Here is a 19,862-nt window from a genome sequence, read left to right as displayed (position 1 = left end):
CTGACAAGTTGCACGTTCTGCCTGACATATCCCAGGATTTGGAAGACTGTCAATCATTCGTGCTCGCTTTAAAAGTTTATAACTTCACTGAACACTGTGAACCGCAGTTATTTATATAAACTATAAAGCGATCGGCAATATAGATAAGAACGTGTTTGTGCAAGCGCTATACTCCACCATAACCATATGTAGCGTCGGATACAAAGAACGGAAGTTATTCTGATGAACGGAAACAGTGATCACCCGAAGAGATGAATGCTGTTTTGAATACGCTCACACCTGCAATACACACACGTTTGACACAACCCTGTCAGGTACATGTATAGTCGAGTGGGGAAGATAAGACACCTTTTCATTCTCTTTTCTCATCTCTTTTGGTCTAAGTACACTCAAAGAATTATTAAACCGTATGGTAATGGCTCCCAGACCGCTGTGTTAATTGTTTAAAACACGATAAGGATATTTGGATATTATGTGCTAAAAGTGTCCCATCTTCCCCCAACCTACTATATAGCTATATTCGAATGCATACCCTCACACATACGTGCTTGTATTTAACTCGACTATACCTCATTCGTCGCAGTTTACGAGCATGACATTCAACAGAAACTGCGACACAAACTCCCGAAACCCCACACGTCACACATAGCAAGGGAGTAATCAGCATCTTACTTTAACGTTGTGGAATTTTCCATAAAGCGACTGCAAGCAACGCAGCAATCGCCCTCCTATAATTAAAGTGTTGATTATTCGCATTCCGATGTTTTTCGTCGCGGTCGAGCTGCAGTTTCAACACGTTTTATTCCCATACTCGTTTAGTTTGACTTAGAAGAAGTACGTTACACTTTAGTTTAAATCTGCAAGAAAGAAAATGGCTGCGACTTTAATTCGAGGCATGAACTATCATATGAAAATAAAGAAGTCTCTTAGAACGCAAGCAGTGACTTATATGTTCTCGGCCTCTTTAGCAGCAGGTGCCGTCGCTTACACTTTGATGTGTAAAGCCGACATTTCAATCAACCGTTGGGGCAACAAGAGACCGATGGACAAAGTGGATCCGACTCAGCCCGAGCAAAAGTTGTTCACAGCTTTGGAGGAGGACAGGAGAAGGTATAAGATGGATGGAGCGGTGGACGGTCTACGAAAGGAGATTTACAAAGGGGTTGAATTCTACACCAGGTCACCTCCCTACTTGAAGACCAATTAACTTTCTATCCTTTTCTGTTTGTTTCTGTAACTTGATAGTTGATATATCAGCATGTATTCCTCCGAATAAAAGAAAGCGCTACGGAATCGTTTTATATTGTGTGATCTTTGGAAATATAATATTGGTTAAAAAATAGGGTGGGGAAAGTTGGGACACCTTTTCATACTATATTCTCGTTCTAGTTAGTAGTAAACAAAAAACATTCAAAGAATTACAAAACCATGTATCCTCGGTGACTTCTATAGACCGCTGTTAATTGTTTAAACACGATCAGGATATTTTTTGGATATTATGTGCTAAAGGTGTCCCACCTTTCCCCACCCTACTAAATGTAGGTTTGATTTTCAACAATAAATAAACCGGTACGCGAACTTTAGAGACAATATATCCGATATATGCTACAGCTCGAGAGTATTGTCAAAAACTTGTTTAGAAGGTCGGGTCATATTTTTGTGTATCGCAATGTCTGAACCATTCTTTGCTCTTTCTATAGCGCCGTTAACGGCAGTATTAAAACGTCTACATTGTACACGAGGGGGTGTTAAAGTATCGACTACAATGCTAGAAAAATGGTGTTTGTTTTCAGACTGATTTTAAATTATCCAGCAACAAAACCATTAAAACTAAATGTAAATTAAGCTCCGGTTCATAATGATTTATGAAAAACTTAAAATAAATAAATAAATACAACGTAAAATTTCCACACTTTTATTTAGGTGTCCTTATTCACTTTTCTGTGATCGAGAATGAGATTAAAGACATCAATGCGTTTAAAGCTTGAAATGTCACAGAAAAGACCCCACAAAGATTAAGTTACGTTTCTAATCCTCTTCAGACACTCGAATCAAGGAAAAGCAGTTTGTTCCTTGGTCTACTGCACTTCCTTTACTTGGTGTCGTTTACTTAACGTGGTCGGTTCATGTGTGGGAAACAGTGATGGAAAAACGAATATATCACTTGCTCGATTCTGAGTTAAATTTTGCAAATCTGAAGTCGGGCGATTCCCGTAACAAAATAACATCTAGGGTCAAGTGCTATACGAAATATATAACCGACAAAAATCAAGTCCAACGATTTGTTGCCAGTATATTGCCAAATTTATTCAATAGCACTTGTTGCTTTCACTTACGTTTTAATTTTGTGTTTTGCGGTAAAATTTGAAATTTTCGTTAAGTCCTGTATCTGCTCTGTTCTAATTTTTGTTTGTAAAACTGGTTGTTTTTGTTTCACTTTTTTACGCCCGGTTTTCCCCATGTTACTTTTTTAAAGACAAGTCAAGTGCTGATTACATATGTTTTTAAGTGAATTAATTTAGATTAAGTGTCGTGCATTAATATATCTGTTTCAAAATAGTATCACCGGGCAAAGTAATAACGCTAATCCTTGAAAAGGCCAACTAGCATTAAGGTCCTGAATATCTTTTGGAAGTTCGTATTGACAGAAGCTGTTCAAGGATTTCTAATCGATACGTCGCTTATCAGGGGAGCAGAGACCGTTGTCTTCGCCGCAGGAACTTGACTTACGCAAACTCATTAATCCTCCAACCCGAGATATGCGATGACGTCAAACAACTACGTCATAACCGAAGTTCGGAGTAACAAAGGCAATATTTCTGTTAACCTTGAATACATGCGGTGACCGCTTGCGTGTTTCGAAACTTGAAGGCGTCAATGCAATGATATTTATTTCCAATTTGGGTAGCCTCACGCGTAGAGCATTCACTCATAACTGTCATGAGGTAAATTCTTTAACGCGATTACGAAATAACACCGTGATGTCGATAAGACTAGAACGTCGAAACGAAAGTACACAAATAAATGCAAGAAGAGCTGTTCGATAAAACCAGTGTAATAGCCTGGCAGAAACAGTCCATGTATTCTACAAATGTTTTGGTATAATTAAGATACTAAGAATCGTTGTTTTGCAAACGAACAATGGAATCTCTTTGCTCGACTGTTTCGATTTAAAAAGACTTGTGACGTCACAGCAGATACACATCTTAATACGCGGGAGAAACGATTCGCGCAATAGACTTCGAAACCGCTTTCCCGCATGATCCCATTCGACACCTAATGTTATTTGGGGAAAAGATCAACTTTCTGCTTCAAATTCCGAATTAGGAAGCTTACATCAGAATACTGTTTCCACACCGTAAATTAGTGGCGTGTTATCTGTTGTTTGAACAGTTTTGCTAGCAAGAATCAAACACGCAATTTCTTAGATCTAAATATGGGTGGACAACATCATGTATACGTGATAGTTATACTTGATAAATATCCAAAGTAATTTATCATAAACAGTTTGTACCTTGTTTTTTTCACTGAGTTTTCGCATTCGGATCCAAAACAAAATAAACTGGACCGATAGTAAGTCGCTACTGTACATTAGACAAAACAAATAAACAAAAAGTTGCAAGCAATTTAAAATTGCAGTTTTCAATCAGTTGCATGATTAAAAGTTGGTAAATATAGACAAATGAATACACCCTCACATTGTGAACGACAAGTATTAAACAATGGAGAAATATGTAATATGACGTAAGTACTGGATGAGTATAGTAACACACACAGACCTATCTTTTCTATAATTTATAGTAGTGGGGGAAATGGGATACCAAAGAACATTTAAAGAATTATAAAACCGTATCCTCACGACTCCACAGACCGTTGTTTAATTGATTAAAACACGATTAGGATATTTGGATATTATGTGCTAAAGGTGTCCCATCTTTCCCCACGTTAATATACTACAAATGATTTTTGGAAAAAATCCTAACTGTTATCGAAAAAATAATAAAACAATAAACTGTTTCTAAAATCGCGGTTCTATTGAGATTTTAATAATTCGTTTAAAGATTTATTCGGTTTTAGGAGAAACTTTATATCTGTTATCCAATATTTTTCCAGATAATTTTGCTTTACAAACTGGAACAAATAGTCAGATATTCCAGAAATATGAAGACAAAGATCCTTTGTGACGTCATGTCTCGCCCAGCCAATCCCGAGCACAGTAGAGCGTATTGTAAACTGCGGTGGTTTCAATTTGCTTAATCTACTGTGAGTCAGAACTTATTCAAGCAATAATGATTTGCGATATGAATATAGTTGGGTGGGGTGGGGTAATATGGTTCATATTTTCATTCCGTTTCCTTTAATTTGGTAGAAAAGGACAACCATTTACAAATATATAACCGTATCCTTACAACTTTAAGAAGCGTTATTAATTGTTAAACACGATCAGAAAATAATATGGGATATTACAAGCTAAAGGTATTTTTCTTACCCCACAGTACAATATACCTTTTTTCTAGTGCAATGTTAATTCGTTTTAAACTACTTTCACTATTAAACTAACGCGTTTTCCAACCTTGCGTTTTGATTATCAATGTAACACCGTTTACAATAACGACTTTAATCATTAAAAAATTGTGTAAAATCTTTCGTAATACTCGAAGATATTTTGAGTAATTCGCTTAAAATTTGAACTTGATCTTGTCGAGTAAATAGAGACACCTACGTCATCTTGTAAACCTCAAATCCCCGAGTTCAACGTTCCGAAGACCGCATCTGTAATGTTCGAAAATAACTCGGATATGAAATACAAATATAATTTACACGCCCGTTTTCATTGAGCTCGTTGTACAAACTTTAGGAGATATCTAGTGAATTTTTAATAACATTACGAATTTAATTAAAAAAATGTTTTTTTCGGGGATGAATTAGTATAAAAAGTTGTTTCAATATTCCACGAATGAAATTGGATTTGTGGTTTAGTGTTTGCTTCGTATCCGGTAGCAGAAGTGACAGGCTCTATTGGAATTCCGTCTTCCGTTACTGACATGGTTAAAATTAGAGCATAAGCACTTTATTGTTCATTGTTAACCCGTTTAACCAAAACTACGAAATTGTGCTGGATGCCGAAGCTGTGCATAGCGTCTTCTGTGACGTCACAGAGGCCTGGGGCGATAGCTAACAGAGAAAAAATGTCAGATTATACCCGATTACGTCTGGCCGAAAAATATTCCGTAGTCTTATATAAACAGCGTATCGTCTCGGCATAAAGCGATCAGTTGGCAAGTAGCTTTCATAAGGAGCAGTGTCGCGTCGTCAAACAAGGTATGTGCTGTGTTAAGGAGTTCTGTTTTTAGTTCAGTTGTTTTTCGACAAGATTTTTAACCACTTGAAAAGTCTGAACAGGTGCTATAGTAAGTTTATATGAGTAGAATAGATGGAAAATTATGATGTATGACTTCTCCTGTTTTGGAACTTCGAACCTGGAACTAAATCTGACCTTTTCCCTACCCTGATAGTAAATAGTATCGGTTTGCCGTGTAATCAGTCACGCTGTAGCTATACAGTAATCCTTAGTTGTTTGAGGCAGTCGTGTTTCTCAAAGGCGGTGATAACGCGCAGGTAATGTACATATTTGAAAGAACTTTGTTTCTACTTGCTGGGTGGTCTGTATGATGAACACGAGCTACATAGGAGGTCCTCCCCCCATTTCATTTCTCGTGGATTTCCGTCAGTTAATTTTACCGAAGGCATACGATGGATGTGCAAGGTCATATATTGTCTAAACAAAACCTTGTTCGCCGCTGGCTGCCTTGATTTGGCATCGTCTTATGCGTCGGGCGAGTCTGGTTATTTATTCAGTTTGATGTTAAGAATTCATTGTACAGACTTTGTAAGGCAGGGTAATAGTGCAGGTCAGCAGATATTATCCGATTTTACGAGTTTTCGTGACTTTAATATCAAATACATAAAGATATTGGCTTACAGCTTAGGATTGAGTCATAGCTATCGCATCGTTAAACGCATGAATCATACCTAAGTTTCAGCCATGTTAAAGCTTGCATGGAAGCTCGAAGAGATTTGTAGCCGGTGCACAGTTGCATAATTAGCGGTCCTTTGATGATCTTTCAACAGATATAAATTAAGCTGCGGGTGTTTGTTTAAATCTCTCTCACGGTGATTTTATTTGACTTTTGCGATTTTACTGCTGGTGAAAGAGAATAATGTCACCCCGTTAAAAGCGCTTAGAGGAAACATGAAATTATACGAAGATTTTGAATCGACAGTCAGATAGCTGTATAGAAAAACCCACAAATGCTGGTTTTGCTTGTTTAAGGTTTTACAACTCAATATTTCTGCCGCTGTGGAACGTGATTGTGTTTGGAAATTGCTCGTAAATCGCAACCTGTCCTGACCGCAAAGGGCGTAACGGCTTATTTAACTTAACCACCCAACACAGATTCAAGGACGCGTTTTTCGCTGTCGAAGTTTATTGCAGAATAGTGGTGGCGTCTCAACGTTTCGGGTTTCTTCAAATCGGGTCAAGGTCGTTGCTGTCGCGTCGTGTTACTCGCTCAAAACGAAAAGAATCAAAAATTCTTTTCTACCACCGGTTGTGGGCTAGACAGCATGTGACAGCAAATGGCTTCAAGCCTTCCGCTGTGTCTAAAACTTGTTTGTTCTGTTGTGTTCTCGTCTTAGTAAGGTCAAAGTAGAATCTTGCTTACAGATAAATTTGCGCAAACATTTTGTCTATCGTCCAAGGAAGCAAAATTGATCGCTAAATAATTAGTCACGGTGTTGTTCAAGTCACTGCGCACTTGTATTTGTGGCAGCTCAGGTTTCTGTGCATCAGCTCTCGTGATCGTCGCTTTAAAACGCGTTACAAGTGGAAAAGTATTCAAGGTATGGCGACGCGAGCGCTGCATTCTTCAGGTAAAGTGCTTTGTCAATAGATACATATTACCCCGCAGTTCGAGTTGGCAGCGCTAGTGCAATGTCTAGAACAGGTTAACCTAATTCCTATTGGTTTGTTACTAACCGCGCTTGGTTCTGTATTTCAGATTTGTTAGGAAAACGAATTAAACTGTGTATAACATCTTAACATCATGATTGAATGTTTGTTATCAAGTAAAACCGCCACATCGGGTGTAAGAACTGTTACTTCTCAATGGTTGTTGTTGCTTTCGATTGCTTTAGTTGTTCAAAATACATTGGGTGGAATTGTGAGGCGATCCACCGATGATGATAGTTATCTACCTGGCTTGATGGATGTGAACCTGGATGTTGGAACCGACATTGAGGCAAACAGGGAACCTGGAAACCACCATCATCGTCATCATAATCGACACCATGGACCTGGGAATTTCACGAACGTGCGTGTCGGTCATCAGCATAGTGAAGCGGAGAGAATAGCCGGGGTGTCATTCGGTAAGTGTTGTGTTGAAACGGCAATAACAGGGGTGACAGGAACTGATTTGAGATAATTTTCGGATGACCGCGCGTCACGAACTCGAAGCGCTTTTCAAATCGATGTACCGAAATAACTTTATATTCAATCGCATTGGTTTGCACAGCTGAGTGAACATTATAGTGTGTATGGGATAACATTGGGACTACAGTTTAAAATGTTTTTCAGTTTTACGAAAGTAAAATGCTAAAGTACTGTGGGGTGGGACGGATAAATACCGTTAGCATATAATATCCTGTATTACTGAATTGTGTTATTAACAATTAACAGTGCTTTTTAGAGTTTCGAGGATGTTATAACTCTGTAAATATTATTTGTTTACTACCATATGGGACGCATACAAAACAGGCATCATCTTACCCCGACCTATATATGAGTAATTGTTTTGTTTAATTTTTTGTAAAACCTGAAATCAAAGTAAGATACGCGTAGGAGAAAAGTTTTTTAGATTTCAACCGTGAATAAAATCGTCGATTTGGATCACTGGTTGCCAATGGTTGTCACTCTAGCGTGGTTCACAAGAACGCAGCATAGCATAACAAGAAATATGATGCTGCATTATTTTAATATGTCTCACTATAGCGTTCAAACTAAAGTAATATTTAAAAAATCGCCTGTTTTGAATAATTACAAGAAAAATGAAAAAAAGGGCGTTTTAAAAACTTTAGTTCGGGTGTTCGTTTACAGGTTTATTCTATTTTAGAATATAATTATTTGGATAATTAATTTGCCAAGTAGTGCATATCACTATGATGGTATTGTTCCTCTGTTTGTCCACCTGAGCCTATGTATAATGCATGGCAACCGTGGCGCTGTTAAACAACAGAGCATTGTTACGTCATACTCGACACCGCTCATATTTGAAGTACGGGTTTCGCACGCAGACAATCGTTTTACTATGGGACGAATATTTACCCAGTCGGGGGCGTACGGATTTTTCATAAAGCACGAAACTCTCAATACATTTTTTGTTTACCATGTTCGTTAAATTAGTCGATTCTTTTTTCAATAAACACCGAGATATTATCTTTAAATTACTCACGCGCTACCACAGGTCTGTTTTCCTGCGTATTTCGCGCATGATACAGACTTGAGATAAATTAACGAACCGCCCATCGCCTTTCACTAAAGTTCCAATGACGCAGAGGGCCAATGGTGAAATATTTGGTTCTGTTTGCTCTTCATTGTGTTTCGTTTGCTTTCTCAGTACCGTACACGTACAACAGCATACGAACCATCGCGTCATATGCGGTTGCCTCCCCTATCTGGACTTGTATGACGTAAGACTTTCTTTCGTCATTTGTCTTGTTGAGTCACAATTTTAACATGTGGTTTTGCTGGATTATATACAATAGAACATATACGCTATTGAGAAAATCTCTACAGGCTTTAAAACCTAAAATCCTCAGGCCTATAAAGAAACCTCTAATCCTTATTAACTTCAACGATTTATACCTTATATCCGCGTTAAATGAAATTTCGGAATAGCTTGCAAAGTAACTTTTTCTTACACTTTATTACCATACATAGCAGAACAGATACTCTAAAAACGGATACGTTCTATGATATATATATATATATATACATTTTTTATATTAGTTTTAAACTGTATCTTGTTCATCCAGCCGAGATGTGTGAAAGTGGTCAAATGGAGGACCAAGACACCACCACATGGAGCAATGTACAATGTCAGAACTGTAGTTGTGAAGCAAGCGTGGTGGTGTGTCGGCCAAATGTGTGTCCAAATCTACCATGCGGACAACCTGTAACGGTGCAAGGCCAATGCTGTCCTGTTTGTCCAGGTTGGTATGCATTTGTACTCGGTAAAATTGACAAAAAATCTTAAAATAGACATATTGGATATGTATACTATACTGTGGGGTAAGATGGATACCGTTAAAATATAATATCCTGCATTTCCTAATCATGTTTTTAACAATTAACGACACTGTTTTAGAGTCGTGAGGATACGATTGTATAACTCTTAAATATTTTATGTTTACTACCAAATGGGACGACAAAAGAGAGTATAAACATGGACCATCTTACCCCATATATATTTCACCAATTGAACCCACCATATAATTTTCGAAATATAATGAACATCGAAGTACCGTTTTGGTTAATATAAAAGTCTGTTTTTTTTATTTGCCAGAATTAGTGATGTCTTAATCTAATCTGAACCGTTTATTGTCCACAGATAAAGTTTGCCAGGCAGCAGATGGACGTCGTTTCACTGAAGGTGCGGAGTGGTATCTTGACGATTGTACTTACTGTGAATGTAAGCAGGGAAGAGCACTATGCTCGGTGGAAGACTGCGAGTACAAATCATGTGAAAATCCCGTTAAAGGTGAGATTTTAAAGTTCAAACGCATTTTTAAAACAATTTACCGATAGCTGATCGACCGTGCAGAACTCGATCTAGGGTTTGCACAAGATTTCAACTGTTATAAACAAAACCAAAGCATCGGTATACGAACAAAGCTAGCAATTTAAACAAAAACACTCTTCAGTGCAATGAAATACCTTTACACCGGTGTTGTTATACAATTATGTAAAGTGGTAAATTTGGCATAAAAACCCTATGAAGTATTCAAAAAATTTCAATCTCTGGCCGGTTTTTAAAACAATCCATTTTGCTTTGTTCCACCTAAATGGAGCAGAGCATGTTCCTAAAACCGATTATCCTTTTGTCTCATAGTTGTTGAGAAATGCTCCATTCCTTACTGTTTGTTCCACTTGTTATTGGTAGAGTTTGACATTTCCTAACCTTTTCCGTAACCGCGATTTCTGAGTGATTAGAAGTGACACACACGCGTAGCCTATTCCGTGGCATGCAAGCTCGAACAAAAAGCCGCAGGCGTAAACTTATTGACTGCTGTTCGCTGTCATATTTTCACAACAACTTACATATCGCCTTATGCCCCCAGTTACACAAGATTAGGTGCGCAAATGTGCAAGGCTAAATATGGTATGCACCTTTACTGTAAAGAATGTGAGCCCCGTATAAATCAGTCCAATTACGCAACTCTGCGGGTAGACGAATTACAAAGCGTCCAAATTAAGCCCGAGACGACCAGCCCGGATTTACAGGTTAAGAGGCTGCTATTAAACGATCATTTTCGATGCTACGTGACCATAACTCGCTACATTGAAGTCTTTATATTCAGTGTCCTGTTCGTCTGGTTTCCGGTATTAAAATATGACGGTGGAGATTAAGATGTCGCTTACTGATGTTCGCTACACCCCCCACAGAGGGCTCTCTGTTCTTGAACACTTTATTCAAACTTTTTTGTTAAAATAAAAATCTGTTGTTACCATTCAACAGTTCTAGATTTTAAAATTTGTTTTGTTGTTGCAGTTCCCGGTGAATGTTGCCCGATATGCGCGGACGCTTCATGTCACGCGGATTCTGGAAGAAATCTGAGTGCTGGTGCCGTTTGGAAAGAAGGTATGAAAGAATTACTTTTATGTTTATTTTTATATAAACCTTTCATTAAACAATTTTGTTCTTTTCTTTTTACTTTTAACGTGTTTTTAAACAGTTTAAACCGATATTTCCCAACTTTCTTTAAATATTGTTTTGAGCTTCGTAATAGTACAGACAAAAGCATTTTTGTCACAATATAACAATAATCCATTTGTTACGACTTGCGTTTCATGAATAAATATTTCAAGGTCTCTGCACACACTGCTACTGCCGAACCGGCGACCAAGCTTGCGCACAAGAAAAATGTCCTCAAATTAACTGCACGCACCCGTACAGACGACCGAATGAATGTTGCTACACATGTCAAGGTCGGTAAACACCGAATGTTTAAAGGCAGAAATAGTAACCTATCTTTAAAATGCAAAGACTTCGCATTTTAAAGTCTTTGCATTTTAAAATACGTTACTGCAACACTTCCCAACGCAAACACGATTAGCGTTAACTTGCCGACCATAAACGAAGCATGTTCTCGTTGCAGATGCGGTTGAATGCATTGTGTCAACGTGGGGTACTTGGGGTGAATGTCCCATTCAGGAATGTGGGGGTGGTAAGAGAAGGAGGTACAGAGGTGTGGTTATACCTCCACGAAACGGGGGTGCGTTCTGTCCACATATGAGTGAAGCACAAGAATGTCCTCGACAGCCATGCAGTGGTAAGTTATAACATTATAACCCTTAGTGTTATTTATCTCTTCGAATACATTAACGAAACTCGATTTAATTAAAACATCGAACAGAAGGAAATTAGCAGCAAAAAACTATTTGAGTATATTTCAAACATAAAATCGTGGCTGCTGAATCCAGTTAAATAATTTACCTAGTAAATGAATGTTGTTCCTTCGATATGAATTCGCAAATTTCGTCAGCTATACGGCGAGACATTAATGTCAAACTTATATATCTCCAGATATTCCGGTTTGTCCCACAACGGAGTGGGGTTCATGGAGCCACTGCACTGCTACTTGTGGAAAGGGAAGACGACTGCGCATGCGCGAAAGGGCAAAGGTTACCAGGGAGACCATGACGTCATTAATAGACTGTTCGCAAACACACATGCAAGAAACAATGCTTTGTTATACTGGGACCTGCAATCTGTCACCAATACTATTAGGTAAATATATTTTTCGGTCGCTGAAGTTAAGACGAATACAGTTTGTTGGGATAAGATGGTCTATGTTTTATTTCTCTTTTATCCATCCATGTTATGTGCTAACAGTATCCAACTCATCCCACTGCAGCATGCGGATACATTCTAAACATCAGAGTTACACTTGACGTTAGATAAACATGTGCATTGTACTATAGATATTCATTTGATAAACATGCACGTATTTCTATACAGATAGTGCACGCCTTGAGCAGGAGGAAAGATGTCCTGGTGTTTATTGGTCAGAGTGGGGTCCTTGTTCAAAATCCTGTGGTCGTGGAACAAGATTAAGAAACCAAGTTCTTAGAAACTCCTCCGAATCCATTGAAGGTGCTTGTAGGTTGTTGCGGGAATTGAAGGAATGCCACGGCCGTAACTGTACGGGAACTGCTGATTCACGTAAGTTTAATACTTTGCATAACTAAATCAGTTATCATGCTGACGCCCTAATACAGTGTTTAGCGTGCCTGCTGTCTCTAGTCGAGAGGTTACGGGTTCAAGGTTCAACGCTGCTATACCATTGTGGACGTATGTGTACTTGGGGTAGAATTTTTGCGGACATAATGCTGCGTATGAAACAGAACACCCATATTAGAATGACTGTTGTTAGCCCGCCACGCGATGATATATCAGTTGCTTTCATTTATTCATGCGACGACTGCATTATATTTTTTACAAATATCTTAACCCCCTCTTTGTGAAACAGCCATCAACTGCAAAGTAACACACTGGAGCCCTTGGACAGTTTGTTCTGCTACTTGTGGAGAGACAGCAGCGAAGAGTCGACACCGCACAATCATTAGACATCCATCACCCGGTGGAAGAGCTTGTCCTCATCTTACTGTGTCTAAGAAGTGTAAACTTGACCCTTGTCTCACCCTTCGATCATTAATACGTACACAACCATCACGTAAGTCTCATATTAAATCACGGAACGAATATATAGTAGGGTAGGGGAAGACGGGACACCTTTAGATCATAATAACCGAAAAGGTGCCCCGTTCCCTGTTTGACGACATTTATCTAATAGCATATAATATATATAGCATTGTGGGATAAGATGGGACACCTTTAAAACGTAATATTCAATTAACTTAATCGCAAATTCAACAATTAACAACGGTCTATGGGAGTCATGAGGATAAGGTTTCATAATTCTTTGATCGTTCTTTGTTTACTACCAAATGGGACGAGTCATGATTTTTTTTTATGAAAACATTTTAATAATTGCTTTCTTTAACTTAACAGCGCACGCGTGTGTGTCCGATGACGGGTTAACTCACTACGCGGAAAATGAACGGTGGACGCCTGAAGAATGCAAGACATGCGTGTGCATGAACTCTGTCAAAGTTTGCAGCGATGTGTTTTGTAGCAAGCCTCAATGCGAGCACCCAGTTAAATATCCGGGTTTCTGCTGCATGTTCTGCGAGTGAATATTAAGTAGATAGCGGCGCTATATACTTGACGATCGGATGGGCGAACCACTTCCTGCAATGCTTCTGCTTCCGTGTACATCCGTATAGGAGAATATGTTGCAACTCCCATGCCTTTGCTTTGCGTATCTAGCGAGTTCATACCAGTTTTACAAAATCCAATGTAATTTAAATCACCTTTCTTTGCCAAGAGCAGGCTCTAAGCAAAGGTTCCGAAATTTGTATTCTTTATTTATAAAGAAGCAAATCGGTTTGGTGAATTTTTTACAATTGCTGTTTGACAAAACAGTCTTGAGTATTTTGTTGTGCATGCAGCATTCCTTTGACATTTTATTAAGCTTTTGTTCCAGTATGTTTCTGTTGTTAACCTTATATGTTCGTTGCTAAATTATACAAATGCATTTTTGACGTTTTAATACAAATCTTACATTTTCAAAATTTGTTCGTAGTGTTTATATAACGTTGGTTAAAAGATGACTTCGATTTCTCGTTTGTGTAAGCTATTGGCGGTTGGTTGGTAGTGTGTTTAGATAGTATTGACCTAATGTTTATGGGTGGCATTTAGAGATTAAGGATCATGTCCATGTAGCATAAACACTTTATAGTAGACATGGTCTACATCCGGTACGGTGGTGGCACACTGGTTTGCGGACATATGCCTCTAACTCTGTGGTGATGGGTTCAAGGCTCGTCGCTACCACCATAATGGGCGTGTGTGGCCGTGGGCAAGACATTTAACAGCAATGGCTCCAGTCCAGTGGTCATTAATGGGTTGTTTAAATTGACAAAGGTGACAGACAAAGTTATATACATGGTAACTCGCATAAGCTGGCGAGGTTTAAAAACAGAACATTCGTGTTAAAACGACTGTCGTTTTGCGGTCACGCGAGGAAAAAGCAAGTTAGATTCATTTGTTCGTATACATTTAAAGCCCTTCGGCAAGTACTACTTCGTTTGTGCCGAACTACCAGTTCCCAAACACAGGTTGAGAGAAAATGAGTTTTCGATTAAAGGTTTATTTATGTATTTTTTGCTGTGGTTTAGGTCAGAGCTTAGAATACGTTTACCAAAGCATATATATATATATTATATATGATTTGTACATATATATATATGCTTACGATTCTATGAAACGGTCTCTGATTTATAAATAGCTACGCTGTGGCGCTAGAGGTGCGTGCTGTCCCATTTATCAATGGGGGCAAGGCGCGCATATTATGTGAGGTGACTGCTTCGCCTGCTTGGCTACGTATGATTCGCGAGTCAGGTTTTGAACAACGATGCTGACAGACAGAATGTTACTATGGTATAGAAGTTCAGAGTGTTTGGAAGATAGAATAAAATGCAACTCGACCGTGAAAGTTTAACCAGTTCGCATACAGAGTGATTGACAGTGAACAACAAGCGTTCTTCATTAATTAAATATGCCGCCGTTATTTTGCATTGGTGTATATCATATATACTTACGTGATTTTTTATAGGGATAGGTACAATGGGAACTTAGCTAACTAAAGTGAACTATTTCGGTTTTTACTTGTATATATCGTGAGTTTTGTACAAAATAAAAGACAAGCTGCTTGTGTTATAACTCTATGTTGTGCTGTTGGTGCATTTCCATCTTCTAACTTCTACTGCTGTGCCAGTTTCCCGTCAAAATAAAAATGCAAAGCTTTGGAAATAAGGACAACCCTTGCAAAAGTTTTGCTCCAAATATTTTCAACAAAAATAAATGTCAAAATTGTTTTCGACCAAGAGAAACGCATCTCAAGTCGGATAAAGATCTCAACAAAGTATGTTTTCTAAATCAATGTTATTTAATTCAAAATTAGTATTTTAATTTATGTAACTCTTACAGAACATATGTTTTACCTATGCAACAATATTAAGTTTTATCGCTTCGAAGGAATAAAAGAATTTTAAACCCAATTTTTTTATAAAAACAATATTTCAAGGCAATTTGACAGTAATATTGTTATGGATTCAAATATAACGTAAATACATAAATGTCAGTTAAACCTGAATTTAGAATTCCTACAATTGAACATTAGGGTTCCAAACCCAGTATGTGTTATGTATTATTGCATTGTATTTAAAGTTTTTCGCCTCAAATGCTACAAGTAACAATAGGTTCATCACAACATTGCAGGCTAAGCCAGTGTATGGTGGATGGCTTCTTTTGGCTCCAATTGGAACCGATTTCTCCAATCTTATGCACAAGAATCGAGTAAGTAGTTTAACAGTAGTGTGTTTTTAACGACAGCGTTTTGCTTCTGATTTCCTTTCCTTCTGTATTTTTATTAATTTAATCTTCGCTACTGCATTTAAAAGAATAAATATCTTTTGTTTTGTTTGAGTTAGAAAATGAAGTTCACAACCTTTACTTAAAAGTGATGTTGTTATACAGTTATAAATTCCAGAGTCTTGTCGCATAGCAGACAAAACGTCGAAATACACTATGTTTTTTCCATACCAGATGAGCAGTTAAAAGATTTTTTACATTATGCCTTGTAGCAAAGTGACAGAATGCTGTTTTGTTTAAATGAACTTTATTATTATAGAAATGGCAGCGAAGATGGTTTGTCCTTTTCGAACATGGAGCCTTGCGTTATGCACTTGATGATAATGTAAGTGTGGATTCTATTAGGTTATGCCTTTGTTAATATAGGCCTATAGCTGCAAAATAACTAATGTATATATATATATATATATATATAATCATAAAGTTACAAACAAACTAAGACTAATGCTAGTGTTAAAAAAAAAATTAACATTTTTAATGCTTTTTAATATTAATATTTTGCAAAACATTTTGATTTCCAAATGCAGGTGATTAAGTTCTGCTGTTTTATGTATCAGAGTAACTTGTGGTCATTTAAGTAAAACTGAAATAGTGAAACAAGTTTTAGACTAAGATGGCTGCTACTACATAGTTAGTTCATAGAGAGTTGATGTAACATAGCAAACTTGTATGGCCAGTTATTAGTTATTGCACCACTGTTAAACATTGTTGATTCTCATTAAATTTATGAGATACAAGTTTACAAGCAGCTGACTTGCAATTATTTTACCTACTGTACGACTAGGTTACTATATAGTAGATAGTACATTAAGCTAATGAAAAAGATTTGATTTGAATTTGACTAAAACTATATTTTGTAACTAGCATAACTGCTCACATTGCTAGATTACAGTTTCTGTAGTTAGAATTTAATGTTTTGCGATTTATTATAGCTTGTTTGTTAAGTTTATTTATTTAGTTTATTTATATTTCAGTGTGTTTTCTTAAAATGGTTATTTTCAATTTTTATCATTGGAATTTTAAATGCTTCATGGTCGGTATTTTTGTTTAACATTTTACATGTTTTATCTTTTTTATATTCAATTTAGTAGGTTTAGTTTTTTATTTAAATGTAAATAAAGCAAAGGCTGTTGTTGCATTGCAGATGTCAACAGTGGCACAAGGAACTCTTGACATGAACAAATGCACGGACGTAATTTACGCGGATTCAATAACCGACCAAAAACATTCGCTCTGCATCACGCTGCCTGACCTGCGTTATTTCATCCGTGGAGAAAGCAAGGAAGATATAATGGGGTAAGTGTGGTAACTATAAACATTGAATTTTAGTATGAATATCAATTATTACATATGTTAAAAAAACACCTGATACATTAAAAAACATTTTCTTAAAATTAATAAATCAACTGTTTTTGATTCGTAATGTTTAAGCCATCTTCAGAATCTTTAAAGCAATCTTTTAATTGACCAGATGGCATGACCAACTTGTGATATACCCTGATACAATAAAGGAAGAAAAAATGATGAAAAAGAGATTTTTTAAACGAAAAAGTGAAGGACCTGCCAAACCACAACTGGTAAGCATGAGGAATATATATAAAATATATATATGTACAATTTTGATTTAGCTTTTTTTGAAATTGATAGCAAAGATCATGTTATTTAAAGTAAGAAAAGAAGGGAATCAACAGCAAAACAACAGCCATTAAAACACGCTGTTGGTTCCCTTCTTCTTATTGCAATGCATGCCATGTTTGTTGTTTGCTATACAATGTGTTTGTGTTAGTCTGACCTTTGTAAATGGTAGATGTAAGTAAATATGTAGCAAACTAGCAGTAGCTGTTAATTTATTGCATAATATTTGATCACTCTTCATCCTGTTTTCATCTTTACTAAGCAGTTCTTTAGTTTAATAATCAGAGCTTACAACAAGGCAGGGTAAAGACTAGTTAGGTAACTGATACATTTCTCTTTTATAAGTTGCCGGTAGCGTAAATCTTCCCGCCGTATTTTGTTACAAGCTAATTCCTATTCACCAATCTTAGCTGTCACACTCACTAGATCTCGCTATAAATTTAATTTCTCATACAAATGAACGCATATAAAAAACCCTTGTATGTCAACTGAAGCTAAAACCAGGTTAGGATATGTTATGACCTTTATATATGAAAAATATCGTAATAAGCTTCCGCTTATCCAGCCAGTAAGCGTCGTTTGTTGTCAACCAATATTGAATTAACAATGCAGAGCAAACATTAAAGTTTAGTTGATACAACTCCCGCCAAAGCTTCCGCCTTGTTACGCAACGCTTATCAAAACTAATCTTTAAATAAGCCTTCATCACTTTGAGTGACAAGTGCAACTAGAAGTTCAGTGCCAGTTATGTAACCAAGCCACACACCCATTAGCGTGCCATGTTATCAACTATTGTGCAACAGGAAGTCACCTCTTTTAATGGCAAATGATCCATACAATAGTGGTGTCATCCTTAAAAATCCTGTTTGTGCGGCATTGTCACCCAATGTAATCACATATTCAACCTAATACTTATATTATTTGCCACTGAGTCCCCCCATATTATTTGCCATGGTGCTGAACGACCATTGTTGTCCTTACACAGGGAAATTGTAAATTAGATTAGCAGCAACACAATCGGCTGAAGGGTGCCAGCAAGTGACTCTTCAAGTACTTAAGAACAAGTGCTTCTGTTTAATTCAGTAATTGTGAACTGTTATAAGCTCCTTTTTTTGACATAGAATTATTCTATCCCCATGCCTGTAACTTGCAGTTGGCTTATTTAAGTTAAATAGAAGTGACAATTTATTTATCCCGACTTAGCACAGAAGCATTCTTATCTGTTCAGGCATGACAGTTTTCTTAACGCCAGTGGTTGACCACAAAAAGATTGTTTTCTATACATAGCTAGCTTGCTATTAAACAATGAGCTTCTGGTCACCGCGCTTGTGCGTGCCGGCTGGTTCTCATTCACACCTGCTAATGCAGCTTATTCTGTTGTACGAATTAAACAAACCAATTTTCTGAACATGACAATTGAAGCTGAACACAGAGCCATGTTGAAATTATTAGTATTATGCATTAGACAAAAATTAATTTTAATTTCGAACACAACAATTGAATTTATTAAAATTAATTTCGAACACAACAATTGGGGCCAAACCAAGTTAAAATAAAATTATTATTGATATTTAACATTGGTACTGTATGGTTAACTATATTAGTTTTAACCCCTGTATCATGAAACAATACTTCAGTTATAATATCTTGCCTATTCATCCATACCTTCCATATTTACCACACAGGCAGGAAATAATAATATTTCCGATGATCTTAAACAACATCCTGCCGTGCGTTAGTGTGTACGTGTGTATGGGCTGTCTGTGATAGACAGGTGATTTACGGTCTCATATTTCATCAGTGTATTCTGTGGCAGCGACGGCACACACACTGGTTGTTAGATTTTATCATACTCATGCAAAGTATGAGCCTTATATAGAAATTTAGTCGGCGCTTATACCGACGTACGTACGCAGCCTCAAACCACAGTGAGATCGTTGCAAACCTGCTATTAGTTGTGCTTAATTCTGCTATACAAGTACCGCATATGCACTTCAACTTAAATCACGTTAATTGCCACTCACTACAGCAACTAACACAGTTACAATGCAATATCAATGTAATACAGGTCACTGCTTCATGTCTATAATGTATCAACTCAGAATATTACCTGTTTTTCAAGTCATTGTTAGGTAATAAATAATTCATGTAAACTCTGAATAACTTTTGATCAACGTTGGTTGAATCTTTAAAACTGGCATGCCTCATTCTATATTCCTTATCATTTTTTTCTCTTGATGTCATTCATTTTGCATGCACTTTCTTTTGCATTTCATCATGTAGGAATTGGTCACAGCGACTAGCTTTTCAGCTCCTAACACTCCATTGAGCAAAACGAAGCAAACTCATATAAACAACCCATCACAACTTACAAAGGTTTGTTATCATAAG

The 19,862-nt window shown here is 37.1% G+C and overlaps 3 protein-coding genes across 5 annotated transcripts in view; all 3 read left to right on the top strand.

Moving 5' to 3' along the window:
- The first annotated feature begins 709 nt into the window (after positions 1-709).
- On the top strand, positions 710-1,298 carry LOC100180772. Its single transcript, XM_026833672.1, has one exon. It carries the CDS (start codon positions 872-874, stop codon positions 1,205-1,207), a length of 336 nt encoding a protein of 111 aa, XP_026689473.1. The 5' UTR covers positions 710-871; the 3' UTR covers positions 1,208-1,298.
- Positions 1,299-7,044: 5,746 nt separating this feature from the next.
- On the top strand, positions 7,045-13,975 carry LOC100185496 (kielin/chordin-like protein). The gene is made up of 10 exons (XM_002126885.3): positions 7,045-7,428; positions 9,094-9,270; positions 9,669-9,818; positions 10,830-10,919; positions 11,147-11,266; positions 11,437-11,610; positions 11,865-12,068; positions 12,300-12,503; positions 12,811-13,014; positions 13,353-13,975. Exons 1-10 carry the CDS (start codon positions 7,107-7,109, stop codon positions 13,535-13,537), a joined length of 1,830 nt encoding a protein of 609 aa, XP_002126921.1. The 5' UTR covers positions 7,045-7,106; the 3' UTR covers positions 13,538-13,975.
- A 1,047-nt stretch (positions 13,976-15,022) lies between these two features.
- LOC100177668 (protein MLP1) overlaps positions 15,023-19,862 on the top strand; it is a 33,960-nt gene continuing 29,120 nt past the window's right edge. For 2 of the 3 annotated variants that reach the window (XM_002122956.5, XM_018811317.2), the window contains exons 1-6: positions 15,023-15,327; positions 15,684-15,761; positions 16,096-16,161; positions 16,981-17,132; positions 17,308-17,413; positions 19,755-19,847. In XM_002122956.5, the coding sequence (XP_002122992.3) occupies positions 15,199-15,327; positions 15,684-15,761; positions 16,096-16,161; positions 16,981-17,132; positions 17,308-17,413; positions 19,755-19,847 (624 nt within the window). In that variant the 5' untranslated portion in view covers positions 15,023-15,198. The remainder of the gene's footprint in view (positions 15,328-15,683; positions 15,762-16,095; positions 16,162-16,980; positions 17,133-17,307; positions 17,414-19,754; positions 19,848-19,862) is intronic. The other variant, XM_018811318.2, reaches the window with a different exon arrangement.

This window comes from Ciona intestinalis, chromosome 3 (assembly GCF_000224145.3).
Source record: "Ciona intestinalis chromosome 3, KH, whole genome shotgun sequence".
NCBI classification, from domain to species: domain Eukaryota; kingdom Metazoa; phylum Chordata; class Ascidiacea; order Phlebobranchia; family Cionidae; genus Ciona; species Ciona intestinalis.
Note: the sequence above shows the minus strand (reverse complement) of the source record. Positions and strands in the feature narration are given on the sequence as shown.

Coding starts and splice junctions, on each gene's coding strand:
- LOC100180772 (XM_026833672.1), top strand. CDS start 872: ATGGCTGCGACTTTAATTCGAGGCATGAACTATCATATGAAAATAAAG.
- LOC100185496 (XM_002126885.3), top strand. CDS start 7,107: ATGATTGAATGTTTGTTATCAAGTAAAACCGCCACATCGGGTGTAAGA. Junction 12,069..12,299: donor TCTGTCACCAATACTATTAG/GTAAATATATTT, acceptor ATTTCTATACAG/ATAGTGCACGCCTTGAGCAG. Junction 13,015..13,352: donor AATACGTACACAACCATCAC/GTAAGTCTCATA, acceptor TTAACTTAACAG/CGCACGCGTGTGTGTCCGAT.